The following is a 22,452-nucleotide window of genomic DNA, read 5'->3' on the forward strand; positions in this document are numbered from 1 at the left end:
TGGAAAGCCTATTTTCTGACTCCAGCTGTTTAAAGTCTAGGACTTAGCTAAATCCCGAGCTCGGAAACCGGCCCTATATCTTTCTTTTTTACCAGTGAACGTCATTTTCTTCTATTCTTAAACAGTGATAGAATGCAGAGTTGGATAGTTTTGCACTAATATAATGGGGTCCACCTCATAATGGTAGTGGAGAAAGATGGTAGAACAGCGTTGCCGATACTCTATCGCTGTCTGGCAAACGTTGTGGTGGTGGAAAGGGGTGGAGCTATCTGCTGTGTCGAATGATAGACAAGGATAGCAATACCAATGTTAATCAAATGCTGCCATTAAGAAAGGGATAGCGCTATCTCTTTCTCGCTTTGCTCTGTTGCCAGATCGTCTTTTAGCAGTGTAGAATTAAAAATTAAGTAACAAAATATTTCATCTAATTATGAAAATTTATTATGAAATTATTGAAAAATATTATTTCTTGCTTAATATAATAATGGTTTAAATATTAATAAGATATGTAGTTCTCACCAGGACTACTACTTCGAGCAACTAACTTGAAATTGATTAATGAATTTTTATCATACACATGAAAGCAAATGACATAAACCGAACTAACTATAAAACCAAAACCATTCTGAAAACTTGTACTTTCCTATACTATTAAACGAGCAACTTCTGTTTATATGTTCAGATGTTTGGATGTTTATATGTTTGTATTTCACCGAATCTCGAAAACGGCTCTAACGATTCTCACGAAATTCAGAACATAGTAGGTCTATAATATAAATATTCGATTGCACTAGGTCTCATCCCTGAGAAAACTCGCTGAAGGACATTAAAAGGATAATTATTATTCACTATTGGAAAAACAGATGATAATAGTTATTTTGTCGTCTGCTGGTGATGGAAGTGAGTGAACGAGTTCATGTGTGTGGGACTGTGTCAAAATTATGACTCAACTGTTGAACTTTTGTAATCATTCAATCAGGTACTCCAGAGCGAAGCTCGGTCCCCGATATTGAATAGTTAATATTACATCAATAAATCTGTGTCAGCGACCGTCTATAGAAGGCATTGACAAGACAGAGGTTCGGCAACGTTGTTCTCCTATCTTTCTTCACTGCCATTTTAACGTGGACCTCACTATAGGATCGTTTTGTTTTAGAGAGGTCCATGTTACAATGGCAGTGGAGAAAGATAGGAGAACAAAGTTGCCGATTCTCTGCCTTGCCACTGCCTTCTATAGACGGTAGCTGATACAGGTTTATTGATGTAATATTAACTGTTCATTCTCGTCTAAAATAATCAATTATCCTATACTATTAAACGAGCCTGTTATATTTTACATCAGGTGTAGGTTTAATGTGTCAATTTTTGAGCAATTCATCAACGTTATGTGGAACACTGTCATAGCTAACTCAAAAGTAAACATGCATTTTAATATGGATATTTACAAAGCGCTTGATTATTAATTCTTGTAATCAAGTTGGATTGTCAGCAATGATATCACTGAAGGCATGCTCTCTTAAGATGAATTTTCACAAAGTTTTTTTGAAAAAAAAATTGAGTTATTTTTACTCACTGTGCTGCCAATCTGGTCGTGTTTCCAGTTCCTCAGTTCTTTGAAAAAGAGGCGGTAGGTAGTTGAGGCATTCTCGTTGGTTGAAACCAACCGTCGATAACAGTCTGATCTGTTCTTCTGTAAAATAATCCAAAGAATATATCTCATAACATCAATAATATAATTAGGAAAGAACTGGCAAATAATCAACAAAATATCTTATGATATCAATTGTACTTTTTAAAGTGAAAAGTGAAATCTAACCTCATTCTTTTTTGAAATTTTTATTAGTAAAAAATTGGGAGAAGACAGTTTTGGGCTATACTTGTTGTCTTCCTCCAATCATATCTTAATTATGATTTGTGATTGTGAATAAAAAAATAAATGAATGAATATAATCATTGACCGAAGCGAAGCTGAGGTCTAAGTTTCGACTCGATCGGCTTTTGTCTGTTTGTTTGTTTGTTTGTACCGCAGTTACAGTCGCAGTTATTGTCCGATTTGGATGAAATTTGGTATACAAGTTCTTTGAAACAAGGCGTAGAAACGTATGTGTAACGATTTTTGATAAGACCTCTAATTTTGATATAAATTGAATATAAATTGTGCCGCTCTAAAATGTGCTGTATTGAATGAATGGTATCGTTGGAATGCTATCGATAGAGGACAAGATTTGTCAGCAGTGAACCTTGAAACGTTTGAGCCGCTCCAAATCATACTGTATTTATTAATTGAAGAAAACTTCTCACTTGATTGCACCTATTTCTTCTTCCCTTTTCAACACGATATTTCCCTGTTACATAGATGAATAGTTTCTAGACCTACCGAACCGGCAGGAGACATCACAGCTTAGTTAACTCTTGTTTTCGTTTTAGTATGAGATCGGAGCATAAACATTCTGCATAGGCATAACAAGCCGCCATAACATTGAATCCACTTTTCATGAAAAACATTATTAGCAACCTCCTGTCATTGTCACGTGTCAACGTGTTGCATCCGAAAATATACACAAGGAGATTTAATGTATCCTTCCATAAGCAGAAGATGCTCTTTTGTATCTTATCAAAATCAACGTGTCGTATCCGAAAAGATACACAAGGAGCTTCAATGCCTCTTTCCATAAGCAACAGATGCTTTTTTGTATCTTCTCAAAACCAACGTGTCGTATCCGAAAAGATACACAAGGAACGAAAATGTATCCATCCATAAGCAACAGATGTTCTTTTGTATCTTCTCGAAAGCAAAGTGTTGCATCCGATAAGATACGCAAGGAGCTTTTTAGAGTTCATCCCTTTAGCACAACACATCCTATCAGCTGACATTCGTTCAACATGCTCTATTGCAAAAACATTAGACTTCAGAGACCCTAGATCCCTAGATGGAGGAAGCCCCCTACACACAGAGATTCTTCATTAATGAGAGAGTTGCAACGTATCACCAGCAATGGAAAATGGAAAGAGTATGTTGAACGAATGTCAGCTGAATCTATGTTGTGCTAAAAGGACGTAACTCTATAAAGCTCCTTGTGTATAGTTTCGGATGCAACACGTTGCTTTTGAGAAGATACAAAAGAACATCTGTTGCTTATGGAAAGATACATTAAAGCTCTTTGTGTAACTTCCCGGATGCAACACGTTTCAAAAGATCATCTGTTGCTCAAGGAAAGATACATTAAAGCTCCTTTTGTATCTTTTCGGATGCAACAAGTTGCTTGTGACAAGATACAAAAGAGCATCTGTTGCTTATGGTAAGATACATTCGAGATCCTTGTGTATCTTTTCTGATGCATTCCGTTGCTTTTGAGAAGATACAAAAAAGCATCTATTGCTAATGTAAAGATGCATTAAAGCTCCTTGTGTATCTTTTCGGATGCTACAAGCTGCTTGTGAGAAGATACAAAAGAGCATCTGTTGCTTATAGAAAGATACCATAAAGCTCTTTGTGTATCTTTAGGTATGCAACATGTTGCTTGTGAGAAGATACAAAAGAGCCTCTGTTGCTTATGGAAAGATACATTAAAGCTCATTGTGTATCTTTTCGGATGTAACAAGTTGCTTTTGAGAAGATACAAAAGAGCCTCTGTTGCTTATGGAAAGATACATTAAAGCTCATTGTGTATTTTTTCGGATGCAACAAGCTGCTTGTGAGAAGATACAAAAGAGCATCTGTTGCTTATGGAAAGATACATTAAAGCTCTTTGTGTATCTTCCCGGATGCAACAAGTTGCTTTTGAGAAGATACAAAAGATCATCTATCTGTTACTGATGTAAAGATACAGACGAGATCCTGGTGTATCTTTTCGAATACATCACGTTGCTTGTGAGAAGATACAAAAGAGCATCTGTTACTTATGTAAAGATATATCAAAGCTCCTTGTGTATCTTTTCGGATGCAACACGTTGCTTTTGTGAAGATACAAAAGAGCATCTGTTGCTTATGTAAAGATTCATTAAAGCTCCTTGTGTATCTTTAGGTATGCAACATGTTGCTTGTGAGAAGATACAAAAGAGCATCTGTTGCTTATGTAAAGATACATTAAAGCTCCTTGTGTATCTTTTCGGATACGACACGTTTCTTGTGAGAAGATACATAAGAGCATCTGTTGTTTACGTAAAGATACATTTAAGCTCATTGTGTATTTTCCGGATGCAACAAGTTGCTTTTGAGAAGATACATAAGAGCTTCTGTTGCTTATGGAAAGATACATTAGAGATCCATGTGTATCTTTTTGGATGTAACACGTTGCTTTTGAGAAGATACGAAAGAGCCTCTGTTGCTTATGGAAAGATACATTTTCAATAATGTTGGATATTTTTGAACGGGTAGTATTGTAGTCCGGTGGCCCTCCGGCGATAGGCAAAGCTATAGGACTCTGACTGTACACATTGTGAACCAATGCCTATACCATGCATTGTATATTCTGTGCACATATATCAGCCTACATAGATTTCTAAATATATATATCAACCAAAGCCTATAGCTTGTAAATGGGTCATTGGTCAGATTGACTGTTGATGTATTTCTGAATAATTTGTGAACTGTCCATCTTTGGTTTCACCACAATCTGTCAGCATAGGTTTAATGGGAATTATTGATGATGTTTATGAGGAATACTGACAGAAGTGAATAATTTCAGGATTGTTGGTTTGTGGTTGATTTGTAATGGGTAGCTATCGGTACTTGGGGGGATGTTATGGGGTCCAGGGGGGTTTAAAGTTGGTCTAGAGGGGGTACAGAGGTTTAAAGGGTCCAGGAGGGGTTAAAGTTGGTCTAGAAAGGTTTTAGGGAATCTACAGTGGTCTAGAGGGGATTCTGGGTGTCCAGGGGGGCTCAGGAGGTCTAGAAGGGGGTGCTATAGTGAGTTCCACGTTATAATGGCAGTGGATTGATTGATTGATTGAGTACTTTATTTATGTAGATTACAATATATACTGGCTTATACACTTATATACAATAGCTTACAATACAGAAAAATTATAGATGAATTCACATAATATAGACTAATAAAATAATTATTGAACTGTATATGATATGAAAAAGCAATTTGTAACATAATAACTATAGATAATAATTATATTGTTATGCATCTACATAAATTTACAGTTATCAGTGGAGAAAGATAGGAGAACAACGTAGCCGATCCTCTGTTTTCTATAAATTATATTTCCGTCTATAGAAGGCATTGACATGACAGCGGATCGGCAACGTTGTTCTCCTATCTTTCTCCACTGCCATTACAACGTGGACCTCACTATTGGATCGTTTTGTTTTAGAGAGATCCATGTTACAATGGCAGTGGAGAAAGATAGGAGAACAAAGCTGCCGATCCTCAGTCTTGTCAATGCCTTCTATAGACGGTAGCTGATACAGGTTTATTGATGTAATATTAACTGTTCATTCTCGTCTAAAATAATCAATTATCCTATACTATTAAACGAGCAATTTCTGTTTATATGTTTGTATTTTTCCGGATCTCGAAAACGGCTCTAACGATTCTCACGAAATTCAGAACATAGTAGGTTTATAATATAAAGATTCGATTGCACTAGGTCTCATCCCTGGGAAAACTCGCTGAAAGACATTAAAAGGATAATTATTATTCATCCTTGATTATATAATATAACAGCTGATAATAATAATTTCGTCGTCTGTTGATGATGGAAGTGAGTGAGCGAGTTCATCTGTGTGGGACTGTGTCAAAATTATGACTCAGCTGTTGAACTTTTGTAATCATTCAATCAGGTACTTAGTGCCGGTTGCAAAAATGCCGGGTTATTTTCAATCCTGATTAATTCTATTGGATTCATCTTTTTGAATAATGGTCTTCTCTGATTTGGTTCACGTGAAGTTAATCAGGATTAAAATTCAACCGGCTCTTGTGCAACTGGGCATTTGTGAGGGAAATTTTTGCATTCCTCAGGGAATTAATCTCAATTTACTGTGATTAGATGGAACATTTCTGTATTAACTATGCATATTATTATAATTTCTTCTTTTGTAATAAGTTTTTCATGCTTTTGTACTCCAAAGCAAAGCTCGGTCCCCGATATTATTTGCGCGTCGACGTATATACAAGGTTTTTGGAAATTTTGCATCTCAAGGATAATATAAAAGGAAAAGGAGCCTCCTTTATACGGCAATATAAGAGTAAAAATCAGACTAAAGAATTATTCATCATAAATCAGCTGACAAGTGATTACACAGATATGTGGAGAAGCCAGTCTATTGCTGTATTTCCATAAGGTCTATAGTTTCAATCAGGTTCTTGTGGATGAGAATACTGCGTGAGGTCTACTGTTCACAGAACTACTAGTTTATTAATCCTACATTGTTAAGAGACGATCTGGCAAACAGAGCAAAGCGAGAAAGAGATATCCGCTTTGTTGAATGATAGACAAGGATAGCAATACCATTGGCAATCAAACACTGCCATTATAACGTGGACCTCACTATAGGGAGATTTAGGGGGTCTAAAAAGGGTTCAGGGGGTTTGAAGAGGGGTCAGGGGGTCTAAAGGGTCCAGGAGGGGTTAAAGTTGGTCTAGAAAGGTTTTAGGGAATCTACAGTGGTCTAGAGGGATTCTGGGTGTCCAGGGGGCTCAGGAGGTCTAGAAGGGGGTGCTATAGTGAGTTCCACGTTATAATGGCAGTGGATTGATTGATTGATTGAGTACTTTATTTATGTAGATTACAATATATACTGGCTTATACACTTATATACAATAGCTTACAATACAGAAAAATTATAGATGAATTCACATAATATAGACTAATAAAATAATTATTGAACTGTATATGATATGAAAAGCAATTTGTAACATAATAACTATAGATAATAATTATATTGTTATGCATCTACATAAATTTACAGTTATCAGTGGAGAAAGATAGGAGAACAACGTAGCCGATCCTCTGTTTTCTATAAATTATATTTCCGTCTATAGAAGGCATTGACATGACAGCGGATCGGCAACGTTGTTCTCCTATCTTTCTCCACTGCCATTACAACGTGGACCTCACTATTGGATCGTTTTGTTTTTAGAGAGATCCATGTTACATGGCAGTGGAGAAAGATAGGAGAACAAAGCTGCCGATCCTCAGTCTTGTCAATGCCTTCTATAGACGGTAGCTGATACAGTTTATTGATGTAATATTAACTGTTCATTCTCGTCTAAAATAATCAATTATCCTATACTATTAACGAGCAATTTCTGTTATATGTTTGTATTTTTCCGGATCTCGAAAACGGCTCTAACGATTCTCACGAAATTCAGAACATAGTAGGTTTATAATATAAAGATTCGATTGCACTAGGTCTCATCCTGGGAAAACTCGCTGAAAGACATTAAAGGATAATTATTATTCATCCTTGATTATATAATATAACAGCTGATAATAATAATTTCGTCGTCTGTTGATGATGGAAGTGAGTGAGCGAGTTCATCTGTGTGGGACTGTGTCAAAATTATGACTCAGCTGTTGAACTTTTGTAATCATTCAATCAGGTACTTAGTGCCGGTTGCAAAAAAGCCGGGTTATTTTCAATCCTGATTAATTCTATTGGATCCATCTTTTTGAATAATGGTCTTCTCTGATTTGGTTCACGTGAAGTTAATCAGGATTAAAATTCAACCGGCTCTTGTGCAACTGGGCATTTGTGAGGGAAATTTTGCATTCCTCAGGAATTAATCTCAATTTACTGTGATTAGATGGAACATTTCTGTATTAACTATGCATATTATTATAATTTCTTCTTTTGTAATAAGTTTTTCATGCTTTTGTACTCCAAAGCAAAGCTCGGTCCCCGATATTATTTGCGCGTCGACGTATATACAAGGTTTTTTGGAAATTTTGCATCTCAAGGATAATATAAAAGGAAAAGGAGCCTCCTTTATACGGCATATAAGAGTAAAAATCAGACTAAAGAATTATTCATCATAAATCAGCTGACAAGTGATTACACAGATATGTGGAGAAGCCAGTCTATTGCTGTATTTCCATAAGGTCTATAGTTTCAATCAGGTTCTTGTGGATGAGAATACTGCGTGAGGTCTACTGTTCACAGAACTACTAGTTTATTAATCCTACATTGTTAAGAGACGATCTGGCAAACAGAGCAAAGCGAGAAAGAGATATCCGCTTTGTTGAATGATAGACAAGGATAGCAATACCATTGGCAATCAAACACTGCCATTATAACGTGGACCTCACTATAGGGAGGATTTAGGGGGTCTAAAAAGGGTTCAGGGGGTTTGAAGAGGGGTCAGGGGGTCTAGGAGGGAGGGAAGTTGCCAATAAATTTTCTATGACAATATTAATTCTGCCCTGGAGTGTATGTGGTTGGTATGCATTGTTGTGTGCCGAGTTGATAGACCAATGAAATATTCAACAGAGATGCAGTGTGAAGATATATTGATGTCAACATCGATATAGAGATGTCAATTGATTTGAGACTATTGTTATTGTAGTGAAATCCAAAGCAAAACAAGTTTTATTCAATGACACTACTCACATAACGAATTCACTGGGAACTATCAGAATTAATGAATGAATAATGAATTTCACTTTTTGTGTACCGGTAGTTGAGAAGTTGATATTGTGGTAATTATTCATATTGAATGAAAAAGACTAAGAAATTGTCAAAAAACCACAGATTTATTGATACTTGAACCCGTTCCGGTTATTACACTATTGTCAATCTCTGATAGAGTTTATTATTTATTGATACTTAGAAAGAACGGTTCGTTTATTACACCATTGTCAATCTCTGATAAACGAACACTAAATCAAGAGCAGCCGAATTTATAGTAGTAGGCGAGTACTGCTATTGGTCAAGGGCATGAACGCCTGCCATTGGCCCAGCTAGACAGTCTCCTCCCACTCAACGGTGTCACAAAATGGCCGCTTAAGCAACAGACTCGCCATGATAACAAAATTTACATTCAGTACAAAATAGGAACCAAGAAAACAAGAGTGAAAGATATAATAAAACAAATATGTAAATGGAAAAACTATTGACTAATGTATGCTTACAATGTTATGATAAAACTAAATTCGTAGTGTTGTATTGGTTGAAATGAATCTGGTCATTTAAACTATACTGGGAATTTTCTTTAATTACTCTTGTTATTTCTAAAGCCTCTAGAATATTCAAAGATCTGCCTTTGTTATTAACATGCAGAAACTCAACATTCCCCTCAACTGTGATGTCATTTGTAAGGAATTTTGACAGTTTAAAGTTGAGGTCCACGTTATAATGGCAGTGTTTGATTATAGCAATGGTATTGCTATCCTTGTCTATCATTCCAGAAAACAGATAGCGCTATCCCTTTCCACCTCCACAACGTTGTCTGATCGGTTTTCAACGTTGTAGAAATATAGTTAACTCTGTCTTTATAATGAATTCTTTATTCTCTATTGATTCATACAATAAGTAAATCATCAAAATGATAGGGAGAGAAAAAATAAGGTAACCTTGTGCTATTCCTCTCCCAAATTTAGATAAGGTTACACATAGTCCAAAATAGGTTGAGTTACTTTAAAAGATATCAATCTAAATTTTCACTTTTTGTGTAGTTGAGAAGTTGATATTGTGGTAATTATTCATATTGGATGAAAAGAGTCTAAGAAATTGTCATAAACTACAGATTTATTGATACTTAGAAAGACCGGTTTCGGTTATTACACCATTGTCAATCTCTGATAAACTCTATCAGAGATTGACAATGATGTAATAACCGATACCGGTCTTTCTAAATATCAATAAATCTGTGGTTTTTGACAATTTCTTAGTCTTTTTCATTCAATCTAAATTATTATGAAAATGTATTGTTTAATCATTGAAAAATAATATATTCTTCAGGCGAATAGAATATAATATTGATTATTTTAATTAAGAATGAACGAATAATATTACATCAGATATACCGGTATCAGATATCCTCTATAGAAGCCAGTGGCAAGGCAGTGAATCGTCAATGTTGTTCTTCTATCTTTCTCCTCTGCTATTATAACGTTGACCTCACTATAGCTTCTTTGTCTCTTTCTATTTCACACATGCATACATTCATTCTCAATTCCTCATTCCATTTCTGTTCCAATTTTCCATTCCACTTGCATTGCGCTGTTCCATTTTCACAGAAATCGAGCCACTATTAATTTAGCCGAACCAAATTGAGTGCAAGCTCTTCTTTCTCCCAGCTTTTTGCATTGCATTGGAAGGGATTTCGTTTAGTGGAATAATCTTCATAGTCCAGTCACTATATACATTGGTATATTCAATTTATATTGTAGTTCTGTTTTTTTAATATATTATTTGGGTACATAAGAGAAGTCCAGAACCGATTTCTTCATGCAAAATTTCATTGTGCTAGTTACAGAATGGCCCAAAAACCTCGGATTTTCGGCTCATTTTCCAGTTTTCAGCTATTTCTGCCAAATTTCGTAATCGGACAGAAAAATTTGCTTTCTTTTTTCTTAGATTATAGAATTCTGAATAAAATCAGATCATTCGGAACTCTCTATCTCCAATGAGTACTGAGTTATGATTTTTCAAAAATGAGTGAAATTTGAAGAAAAAATCAATTTTGATGAATTCTAGTTTTTGATCAACAATATCTTCCGATTGTTACCATTTAGATGTATTATTCAAAATCCCTCTGGGCGTAATTTTGTGCTCTACAATCTGAGATCAGGTAGAGCGCTCTCTCTCTCTCATATAGATTTCCAGGTACACCTGACAACAATGTTCCTTGTATTGTGAAAAATACCAAATTTTCAGCTTCAACCATCATCACCAACTACATTGTCCTCACATTGATATTTCGCACAATGACAAAGTAAATTCGTATGGCTTTTGTTGGTGGGGAGTTCCTTGCGGGAAGGTCCCACCGCTTGAATATATCATTTAAGCCGTCAATGGGCCTTACAACTGTCATACTTCAGCCGGGACCGACAGTTTAACGTGCCCATCCGATAACACGGGAGTGATCTGGTTAAAAAACTTTTGGTATTGAGAGGGTTTGAACCAGGGATCTCTATGCTGCTACGCAGGCACTCTATCCACTAGACCACGGATCACTCCGACATAAGTTCATGAGATTATGTTCTATCAGAATCAACCGTTAGATGCACTTCATTTCAGTATTTCCTAGTGTAGAGGCGCGCTTAGGGACACCTCAAGGATCAAAATTTCAAACACTTATAACTTCTGACACAATGCTCAGATTTCATCGCTTTATTGTTCTCGGCTCGTCAAGGCGGTCCAAAATCATGCATCATAAGTCGAATTCGATCGAAAAATGGGAAATTTATTGTTGAGTGTACTTAAGCCCATAGACAAAGATAGCAATACCACTGCTAATCAAACACTGCCATTATAACGTGGACCTCACTATAGCAATATTTTTTTCAGCAAATGTGATGATTTCCCCAGTTTGGACCTGTTGGTTCATACAATCTCTTAAGATTATAATTGAAGCGAATGTGATTATGTTCTGGATTGACCCAGATTGAGTGAGTTAGGATTGACCTGGATTGTAATGTCAAAGCTGTATTGTCTCTGATATTGATCCCGTATTGTCCTTGGTGACAATACAATTATAATTGTATTATACCAATATAGTCCAGTCAGATGTTCGTTTTTCAGGAAACAGCCCCAAAATAGTTATTTGTGCAACTAGTGCGCAAAGTGTGTTTGCTGCACCGAAAGAAACGTTTACGGAATGGTTTGTTGAGTGCAGCAGAGGAACTTTGCGCTCGTATTTCACATTAAGTTTTTCCTACAGTTACCATTGAATATGAAAAGTGGGTAATTATGGGTAAAATTGCCTGAAATGCATCAAATGTTTTTTCTGTGTAATTTTATTATTGATAAAACCTTAATCCTAAAATCCTAAAGTCCTCGTTGTCCTTGGTTATGATATATAATACTAATAATTAGCGCGTTGTGCTTCGTTGCACCTCTGCTCACTATAGCAGCCCAGTCACTGTTACCAACTTCATTTTGATTTTGCTGCACTGGTGCTCCATATAAGCTACTAAGTATTTTGCGTTGCCATGTTGCAAATCTGGAGTGCAGAAAAATTTTTCCCGCACTAGAGCGGAAAAGTGATTCTTTGCGTTCTGTAATCAGTGCAGCAATGGCCACTTTTCAACGTAACTGTAGGAAAAAATTTTTCTCGACGGTTCTATAATGTTTTGGGGCGCTGAATTCGAATCGGAAATTTGCTGACACTCCAGAGGGCGGCTTCACCCCCAAAATCCCAAAAAACCCCCCACATTTCGGACTTTTCAATTATCCTATTTTATCTCTGAAACCTTGAGTTTCTCAAGAAAAATAATTCTTGACAAAATTAAAGAAAATGTAATTTCAATATATTTCCGGAACATTTTTGGTTCCGGAGCTACGAATTTCCAAAAAAGGGGTATTTTTGAAGAACGGAATCCCCTCTTTCATGTGAGGTGAATGAATTTTGTAACAATATGATCGTGAGGTAAGATACGTTTGATTAAAAAAATCAAGAAATTTGCCATATTTTACTCATATTCTGTGATAGCTTAAGGAATTGATGAATTGTGGGTGGTTCATTTCAAATTATGATTAAGAACTTCTGCAATAAGTTTTACAGCATTGGTTAAACTAAAAGCGATCAAATTATTTACAACTAGCAGATAACTACGCAAGGCACTAATTAAAGTCTTGACAAACTGGAAACTCGACCTACTGTAATCTTGAATAACTAAAAATATGTCTATAACCATCCTCGGTAAATTAGAATCTATACAGTAAGCAAAATTTCAAGTTAATCAGTTGAGTAGTTCAGACGTGATTATGCGTTATTCGAGAAACTCCTATCCTGTACGTGTATAAGCCAATTCTTTCCTATATATTATAATTTATATTATGAAGGAGAATTTCTATAATATGTTTTGATTAGAAAAACTATGTATTGTCAAACAACATATTTATTAGAAAAATCTCCTATTGCTCCATTCTAATTCCTTCTTCTCTTTGTCCTGTTTCTTCTCCTTCTTCTCCTTGCCCCTCTTGTTTTGTTATCTCCTGGCTCGGCTTCTTCTATTTTTTTTCATCTTCTTCTTTTCTGCTCCATATTCTTCTCCACCCTCTTCTTCTTCTCATCCTACATCTTTTTCTCTTCTCCTACATCTTCTTCTTCCACTTCTTCCACTTCTTCTTCTTCTTCTTCTTCTTCTCTTCTTCTTCTTCTTCTTCTTCTTCTTCTTCTTCTTCTTCTTCTTCTTCTTCTTCTTCTTCGTCTTCTCGACATGAGCAAACCCAACCAGTGCACAATGTGTGCACTGTTGTCCCACTGTACACCTCTTACACTTAGTTAAGTAATCCTCTCTTTTTGTATTCCAAATGCATCTCACGTATTTTCACATTTTGCTATTTCTTCTTCTTTTTCTTCTTCTTCTTCTTCTTCTTCTTCTTCTTCTTCTTCTTCTTCTTTTCTTCTCGCTTTATCATATGTTAGGACAATCAAAGTCGGGTCCAGACTAAAGTCTGGCTAAACGGATATGGCGAGCGAAAAGCAGCCTGACGGCTAGAAATATAATATCCCAGGATGAAGTAGCAGTGCCCAATCAATTTTCCGCGATAAATGCATTTAAATCTTCAACTTGGTGCCAACCTAACAAAAGTCAACTCAACTTGATGCCAACCTGACAAAATTATTAATTTAGTTGCCAGTTAACAACTGTTTCGAAGAGGTACTCTATCTAGGTTATAGTTCTATAGTAACATATGATATGGAAATTTCAATTATATTAACAGATTGGGAGAAAGAAGAATAACATGCTAAAAGACGAACTTTAAACCCTTAAAAAAAACCCTAGAGTTTAAAATATTGCCAAAAGATTCTTAGTGCGCCTCTAAAGGGCCAACTGAACATACTACCAAATTTGAACGTTTTTGGTCCGGTAGATTTCAGTTATGCGAGTGAGTGAGTGAGTGGTGGGAGTGAGTGAGAGTGAGTGCCATTTCGCTTTTATATATATAGATTATCTTGCTAGTAGCTCTGTACTTGCAGATTTTTTTTGCTCGTACATGGAGAAAACAAAAAAGTGATGAGGTATGACCCATTTTACGAGTGTCAAAGCTATTGTATTTATAATTTTTGGTGATGGTTGTGGTAGTAAAAAGGTTCTCATTTTATTAAATGATCCATTTGTTAGAAAGATCACATATAACTAAATAAAAAATTATTAATCGATAAAATGTTTTCTTGTTTTTTATTTTTTATTTATTATTTATAAAATACTATAATCATAATACAATTCTGACATGGAGGAAAAACTAGGCTAAGCCTGTACTATTTCTCTCCAAAAATTTTGATAAATGTTAATGTTACTGTGAACAGTAGACCTCACGCAGTATTCTCATCCACAAGTACCTGATTGAAACTATAGACCTTTGGAGATACAGCAATAGACTGGCTTCTCCACAATCTGGTGTAATCACTGTCAGCTGATTTATGATGAATAATTCTATTAGTCCTGATTTTTACTCTAATATTGGCGTAGCGTATGGAGGAGGCTCTCATTGATATTATCATTGAAATGCAAAATTTCCAAAAACCTTGTATATCCGTCGAGACGCGCAATTTAAAAAGGAACATACATGTCAAATTTCATGAAAATCTAGGTCTATACCGCGTTTCGCGTAAATGCGCAACATATAAACATTTAAACATTAAGAGAAATGCCAAACCGTCGACTTGAATCTTAGACCTCACTTCGCTGGGTCAACTATAAAATTAATAGTAAAAAAAAGTAGGTTATGCTCCATACACTTGAATACAGGTCAATCTTCAGAACAAAACATTTGAAAACAGAAAAGTATGTACTGTTGTCCCACTGTACACCTCTTGCACGTAGTTAAGTAATCCTCTCTTTTTGTATTCCAAATGCATCTCACGCATCTTCAGATTTTGCTATTTCTTCTTCTTCTTCTTCTTCTTCTTCTTCTTCTTCTTCTTCTTCTTCTTCTTCTTCTTCTTCATCTCCTCCTCCCCCCTCCCCTCCTTCTTGCTGGTTCACTATTCCTCATCCGTCTTCACATCCTCCTTCTTCTCCTTCCTCCTGCTCTAATCTCCCATTTCCTTCTACACAACCTTCTTCTACTCCTTCTCTTTCAACAATTATTTCCTCTTCTATAATTTCTTACACGTCTTCTTCTTCTACTGTTTCTTCTTTAACTCTTGTTACTTCTCTCAATATTTTTTCTTCTCCTCCATCTCCAGCCGCTACTTCTTCTCCTTTTTTCTGCTTCTCTCTTCCTTCTACACATCCTTCTTCTTCTACTCTTTCTTCTCCTTTTCCTCCTCTTACCGCCTGTCTTCTTCTTCTTCTTGTTCCTATTTTTCTTCAACTGTTTCTTCTCTCATTTCTTCATCTACTCTTGTTACCTTCTCCCTCTATTTATTCTTCTTCTTCTCCCTCTCCTGCTGCTACATCTTCTCCTTTCTGCCTCTCTCTTCCCTACTTGTGTCTTCAACACATCCTTCTCTTTTACTCTTCCTTATTTTCATTCTTACACCACTTCTTCTTCTTCTATTACTCTTTTCCCATATTCTTCTTCTTCTTCCACTACTGCACATGCTTCCGTTTCTTCTTCTTCTTCTACTACTATTGCACTTGCTTCGTCTTCTTCTAGTCTTTCTTTTTCTCTTACATCTTCTTCATCTTGTTCTCCTACTACTCATAGCTCTTCCTCCGCTCCATCTTTCTTTTTCTTCTCCTACTTCATCTTCTTCTTTTCCTCCTCCTCCTCCTCCTCCTCCTCCTCCTCCTCCTCTCCTCCTTCTCTTCTTTCTTCCCCTCTCCTCCTTCATACATTCTTCTTTTCTTTTCTTCTTCTTCTTCTTTTCTTCTTCTTCTCCTTCTTCTTCTTCTTCTTCTTCTTCTTCTTCTTCTTCCTTCTTCTTCTGCATCATTTCATCTTCTTCTATTTCCTCATCATCTCTCTTCTACCATTCCATATACTTGTCTAGCTTTATCTGTTTCTATCACTGTTCGTTATGCACCTCAAGTTCACAGTTCGAGGGAGCAGAATAGATAGAATGATAAAGCAGGTCAGGTGGCTATGTGAGACAGTAGGCAGACAGGCAGGCTATACCACAGAGACTCTTTCCATGACAGTGAATAATTCAACACAAAACTTTTGTGTCATTTTGTGTTTCAACCGTTCTACTCTTCTACTAAAGAGTAATAAAGAGACTTTACTATAGTGAGGTCCACGTTTATTTATTACTAGCCGTCAGGCTCGCTTCGCTCGCCATATCCGTCTAGCCAGGGGGCTCCGCCCCCTGGACCCCGACTGGATCGTCCAAGGATGAGATCAGCAGGCTCGCTTCGCTCGCCACATTTTCATTTGAGCATTTTTATCATATGTTAGGACATCAAAGTCGGGGGTCCAGACTAAACGTTGGCTAAACGGATATGGCGAGCGAAGCGAGCCTGACGGCTAGAAATATAATATCCCAGGATTGAAGTAGCAGTGCCCAATCAATTTTCCGCGATAAATGCATTTAAATCTTCAACTTGGTGCCAACCTAACAAAGTCAACTCAACTTGATGCCAACCTGACAAAATTATAATTTAGTTGCCAGTTAACAACTGTTTCGAAGAGGTACTCTATCTAGGTTATAGTTCTATAGTAACATATGATATGGAAATTTCAATTATATTAACAGATTGGGAGAAGAAGAATATACATGCTAAAAGACGAACTAAACCCTTAAAAAAAACCCTTAGAGTTAAAATATTGCCAAAGATTCTTAGTGCGCCTCTAAAGGGCCAATGAAACATACCTACCAAATTTGAACGTTTTTGGTCCGGTAGATTTTCAGTTATGCGAGTGAGTGAGTGATGGTGTGAGTGAGTGAGTGAGTGAGTGCCATTCGCTTTTATATATATAGATTATCTTGCTAGTAGCTCTGTACTTGCAGATTTTATTTTGCTCGTACATGGAGAAACTAAAAGTGATGAGTATGACCCATTTACGAGTGTCAAAGCTATTGTATTTAAATTTTTGGTGATGGTTGTGGTAGTAAAAGGTTTCTCATTTTATTAAATGATCCATTTGTTAGAAAGATCACATATAACTAAATAAAATTATTAATCGATAATAATGTTTCTTGTTTTTTTATTTATTTATTTATTTATTTATAAAATACTATAATCATAATACAATTCTGACATTGGAGGAAAAACTAGGCTAAGCCTGTACTATTTCTCTCCAAAAATTTTGATAAAATGTTAATGTTACTGTGAACAGTAGACCTCACGCAGTATTCTCATCCACAAGTACCTGATTGACACTATAGACTTTTGGAGATACAGCAATAGACTGGCTTCTCCACACATCTGTGTAATCACTTGTCAGCTGATTTATGATGAATAATTCTATAGTCTGATTTTTACTCTAATATTGGCGTATGGAGGAGGCTCTCATTGATATTATCATTGAAATGCAAAATTTCCAAAAACCTTGTATATCGTCGACGCGCAATTTAAAAAGGAACATACCTGTCAAATTTCATGAAAATCTAGGTCTATTACCGCGTTTCGCCGTAAATGCGCAACATATAAACATTTAAACATTAAGAGAAATGCCAAACCGTCGACTTGAATCTTAGACCTCACTTCGCTGGGTCAACTATAAAATTAATAGTAAAAAAAGTAGGTTATGCTCCATACACTTGAATACAGGTCCAATCTTCAGAACAAACATTTGAAAACAGAAAAGTTCTAATTTAGATTGTTTACAAACCAAATTGAATAACAAAATAGCACTCACCAATCACTTAAAACTGTAAAATAATGAATAACTTTGAAAATGATGATATACTCTAATTTAGAATGATATACCATGTCATGTCAACAAATCAGATTATCTTGATCAAGTCGATCGGAATTTCTAGATCAATATTTATTCTCGTGAGATGAGCTGATTTACTGCAAATAGTTGAACAGCTGAATATAATTCTGTCTCTCTCCCACATCTTCTGTTATCGACAGACGACGAAATTATCATCTGTTTTCCCAATGATGAATCATTACTATCCTTCAGCGAGTTTTCCCAGGGATGAGACCTAGTGCAATCGAATTTTTATATCATAAACCTACTATGTTCCAAATTTCGTGAAAATCGTTAGAGCCGTTTTCGAGATGCATAACCAGATATCCAGATAACCATATACAGAAATTGCTCGGTTAATATAATAGGATAGTGGGCTCCACGTTACAATAGCAGTGAAGAAAGACAGGAGAACAATTCTTTGCTTTGTCATGCCTTCTATAGAGGAAGAAGACAAATCAAGGAGAAGAAGAAGAGAAAATAAGAAGAAGAAAGAGACGATGGAGGAAAGGGTGATGAAGAAGAAGAAGAAATAGCAACATCAGAAGATGCGTGAGATGCATTTAGGATTCAAAAAGAGAGTATTTCTATTAAAAAGAGAGGTGTACAGTGGGACAACAGTACATACATTGTGCAGTGGTTGGGTCGAGAAGACGAAGAAAAAGAAGAAGAAGAAAAAGGACAAGAAGAAGAAGATGATGAGGAAGAAGAAGACTAGTAAGAATTATGATGAGGAGGAGGAGAAGAAGATTGATTGATTGATTGATTGATTGAGTACTTTATTTATGTAGATTACAATATATACTGGCTTATACACTTATATACAATAGCTTAAAATACATCAAAATTATAGATGAATTTACATAATATAGACTAAGAAAAAATTATTGAACTGTATATGATATGAAAAAGCAATTTGTAATATAATAACTATAGATAATAATTATTGTTATGCATCTACATAAATTGGCGGAGCTTTGGACATATCAATGTCCATTCTTCGGAAAGAATATTCTTCTTCGGAAAGAAGAAGAAGAGGGGAATAGGAAGAAGTAGAAGAAGATAGAAATGAAGAAGCATTAGTAGTTAGAGAACAATAGGATGCAAGAAAGAAGAAAGAGTAGAAGAAGACGAAGCAAGAGTAAGTAGTAGTAGAAGAAGAAGAAGAAGAAGAAGAAACGGAAGCATGTGCAGTAGTGGAAAAAGAAGAATATGGAAAAAGAGAAATAGGAAAAGAAGAAGAAGTGGTGGAAGAATGAAAAGAAGAAAGAGTAAAAGAGAAGGATGTGTTGAAGACACAAGGAGGGAAGAGAGAAGCAGAAAGAAGGAGAAGAAGATGTAGCGGCAGGAGAAGGAGAAGAAGAAGAACTATTGGGAGAAGAAACAAGAGTAGATGAAGAAATGAGAGAAGTAAAAACAGTTTAAGAACAAGAAGGAGAAGAAGACCGGTGGTAAGAGGAGGAAAAGAAGAAGAAATAGTAGAAGAAGAAGGATGAGAGAAGCAGAAAAAAATGATAAGAAGAAGCAGGGGCATGAGAAGGAGAAGAAATATTGGAGAAGTAACAAGAGTTAGAGAAGAAGAAACAGTAAAAGAAGAAGAAGAAGAATACGAGAAAGAGGTTGTAGAAGAAGAAATAATTGTTGAAAGAGAAGGTGAAGAAGGATGTATAAAAGGAAGAAAAAGAATAGAGCAGCAAAAAGGAGAAGAAGGAGGATGTGTAGACGGATGAGGAATAGTGAACCAGCAAGAAGAAGAAGAAGAAGAAGATGATGAAGAAGAAGAAGAGGAGAAAGGTGGAAGATAACAGAGGTAGCACCTCATAATCAAGCCAGGAGGGAAAACGCTGCAAGAATTGCAAGTAAGTCTTGCTGAGAGACATCATTATTATGTAGCAAGTGTTGCTTCAAAAGAATACAGTGTGGTCCACGTTATAATGGCAGTGAAGGAAGATAGGAGAACAGTGTTACCGATTCTCTGCCTTGTCACTACCGTCTGTAGAGGATAGCTGATACCAATATATCCGATGTTATATTAATTGTCAAGAAAAGTTATCTCTCAATATTATTGAATAATGAATATTGAGATTGAATATTTTCTCAATGAGTTTTATTTCCACATCCTATTATATTAAGGGAGCAATTTCTGTATTTATATATCTGGTTATTTTTATATCTGGCTATTTAATTTTTACGGATCTCGAAAACGGCTCTAACGATTTTTACGAAATTTGGAACATAGTAGGTTTATGATATAAAGATTCTATTGCACTTGGTCTCATTCTTTGGAAAACTCGCTGATCGACATTAAAAGGATAATTCATCCTTGGAAAACAGATGATAATTTCGTCGTCTCTCGATAACAGAGATGTGTGTGCCTATGTGGGAGAGACAGAATTATTTCCAGCTGTGTAATCATAATCAATCAGCGAGAAATGTTATCTAAATTTAATCGATTTGATCAACATAATCTGATTTGATGACATGACATGATAATCCTCCTAAACTAGAGTATATCATAATTTTCAAAGTTGATCATTATTTGACAATTTCAAGTGACCAGTGAGTGTTATTTTGTTATTCAATTTGGCTTGTAGATAATCTAGATTATAATTTTTTTGTTTTCAAATGTTTGAACAGAAAATTGAACCTGAATTCAAGTGTATGGAACATAACCTACTTTCTGGACTATTCATAGTGTATAAATCAAAATTCGGGAAAGAAACAGTTTTGGGCTGTGCCTGTTAGTACTTCCCCAATCATTTCAAAGAATTGTGTTCGGTTTATCAAAAGTCAATAAAGGAATAACGAGTGAAGCTCAGTGCCCCGATATTTTATTAGAAACGATCTGGCAACGTTTCGGGGCTATAAAATGATAACACCATCTGGTTTGTTGTGGGTTATAGACAAGGATAGCAATACCAATGTTGATCAAATACTGCCATTATAACGTGGACCTCACTATTTATTCTAAAATGAAGTGCACTCCATGTTCATTGAACGTTTACTTGAATAAACCTCCTGATTGAAAGGATAAACAGAGATGAATGAAGATAGACCAAAGAGATAACTTTTTACTTTCCTTGCCCTATTACCTTAGGTAAGGAAAGTATTGCTTTCCGAAAAAAATTAATTTACCCCAATTTCTAAATTTCTATTCGTTTCAAGGTCCCCTGAGACCCAAAAGAGTTTTTGGTCTGTATGTGTGTGTGTGTGTGTGTGTGGTGTGTGTGTGTGTGTGTGTGGTGTGTGTGTGTGTGGTGTGTGTGTGTGTGTATGTGCGTCTGTGTACACGATATCTCATCTCCCATTAACGGAATGACTTGAAATTTGAACTTAAGGTCCTTACACTATAGGGATCCGACACGAACAATTCGATCAAATGCAATTCAAGATGGCGGCTAAAATAGCGAAAATGTTGTAAAAAACAGTGGTTTTTCGCGATTTCTCGAAAACGGCTCCAACGATTTTGATCAAATTTATACCTAAAATTGTCATTGATAAGCTCTGTCAACTGTCACAAGTCTCATATCTTTAAAAATTTCAGGAGCTCCACCCCATCTATGCAAAGTTTGATTTTGGATTCCCAATTATCAGGCTTCAGATACAATCTAAACAAAAAAAAAAATCAAGTGGAAAAGATTGAGCATGAAAATCTCTACAATTATTGTTCTTTATCATTTTCACCTAAAATTGAAAATAAGCTTGGAATTCGAGAAAATGTGATTATTCAATTGCAAACTGTTGGCAACTGTTAAATCATTCACTATAAAGAGATAGCTGACCTCGTGTGTCTCCAACGTTATTGTCCTTCCACCAGCTGGCTTAGATCTTTGCTTATATTGATCTTGGCTCTAAAAGGAGACTTGAGATGCGCGTGAACACTAGCGTCAGGTGATCAATTTTCATAACGGCAAGGAAAGTTGTGAGTGTGCCACACCAGATTTTTGAGTTTAGTGTACTGTTTTGAAACTATGTGCTCTTTTCGTTTATTGACAAGTACGGTACTTGAATAAACCTCCTGATTAAAAGGATAAACACAGATAAAAGAAGATGCACCAAAGAGATAATTACTTTTTTATACTTTTTCCCTAACCATCCACTGATGGAAGGACCTATTGTCTACCTCCCTATTGTTCTCTGATAACTGGATCCATTTACCGAGATTAAGCTGAATTTTTTATTCATCTTCAAGCATACTTGAACTCGAAAAAATAATCTCAAATCTCTCCTATTTACGATAGCTACTACCAGAGATTAAATTAATCTTCCTCCTTACTGTCTCTTCATGATAAAATTTATAATCTACTCTATTATAAGAGCTTCTGTAGAAAAAATGTTTTTCAAGAGCTACTGGAATAAAAGAGTTTTGCAAGTGTTGCCATCTATTAAAGTGTAATGGATTGAGGCAAATTTAATTGAGAGTTGGTGTAAAATGTGGTAAATTATAGCTGTCTCTCTGATAAAACTGAGTTTTGTGTTACTATAACGTACGATTAACCCAGATTTGTGTAAAGTCTTCA

The 22,452-nt window shown here is 35.8% G+C and overlaps 2 protein-coding genes across 6 annotated transcripts in view; one reads left to right on the forward strand and one right to left on the reverse strand.

Moving 5' to 3' along the window:
* LOC111054534 (histone-binding protein N1/N2) overlaps positions 1–22,452 on the forward strand; it is a 103,753-nt gene that overhangs the window by 44,318 nt on the left and 36,983 nt on the right.
* The window catches only part of LOC111054535, a 91,367-nt gene that overhangs the window by 38,470 nt on the left and 30,445 nt on the right, over positions 1–22,452 (reverse strand). For all 5 annotated transcript variants that reach the window (XM_039434955.1, XM_039434957.1, XM_039434954.1 and 2 more), the window contains exon 6: positions 1,574–1,690. In XM_039434955.1, coding sequence (XP_039290889.1) covers positions 1,574–1,690 — 117 coding nt within the window. The remainder of the gene's footprint in view (positions 1–1,573; positions 1,691–22,452) is intronic.

The sequence above is a fragment of the Nilaparvata lugens genome, chromosome 8, assembly GCF_014356525.2.
Source record: "Nilaparvata lugens isolate BPH chromosome 8, ASM1435652v1, whole genome shotgun sequence".
NCBI classification, from domain to species: domain Eukaryota; kingdom Metazoa; phylum Arthropoda; class Insecta; order Hemiptera; family Delphacidae; genus Nilaparvata; species Nilaparvata lugens.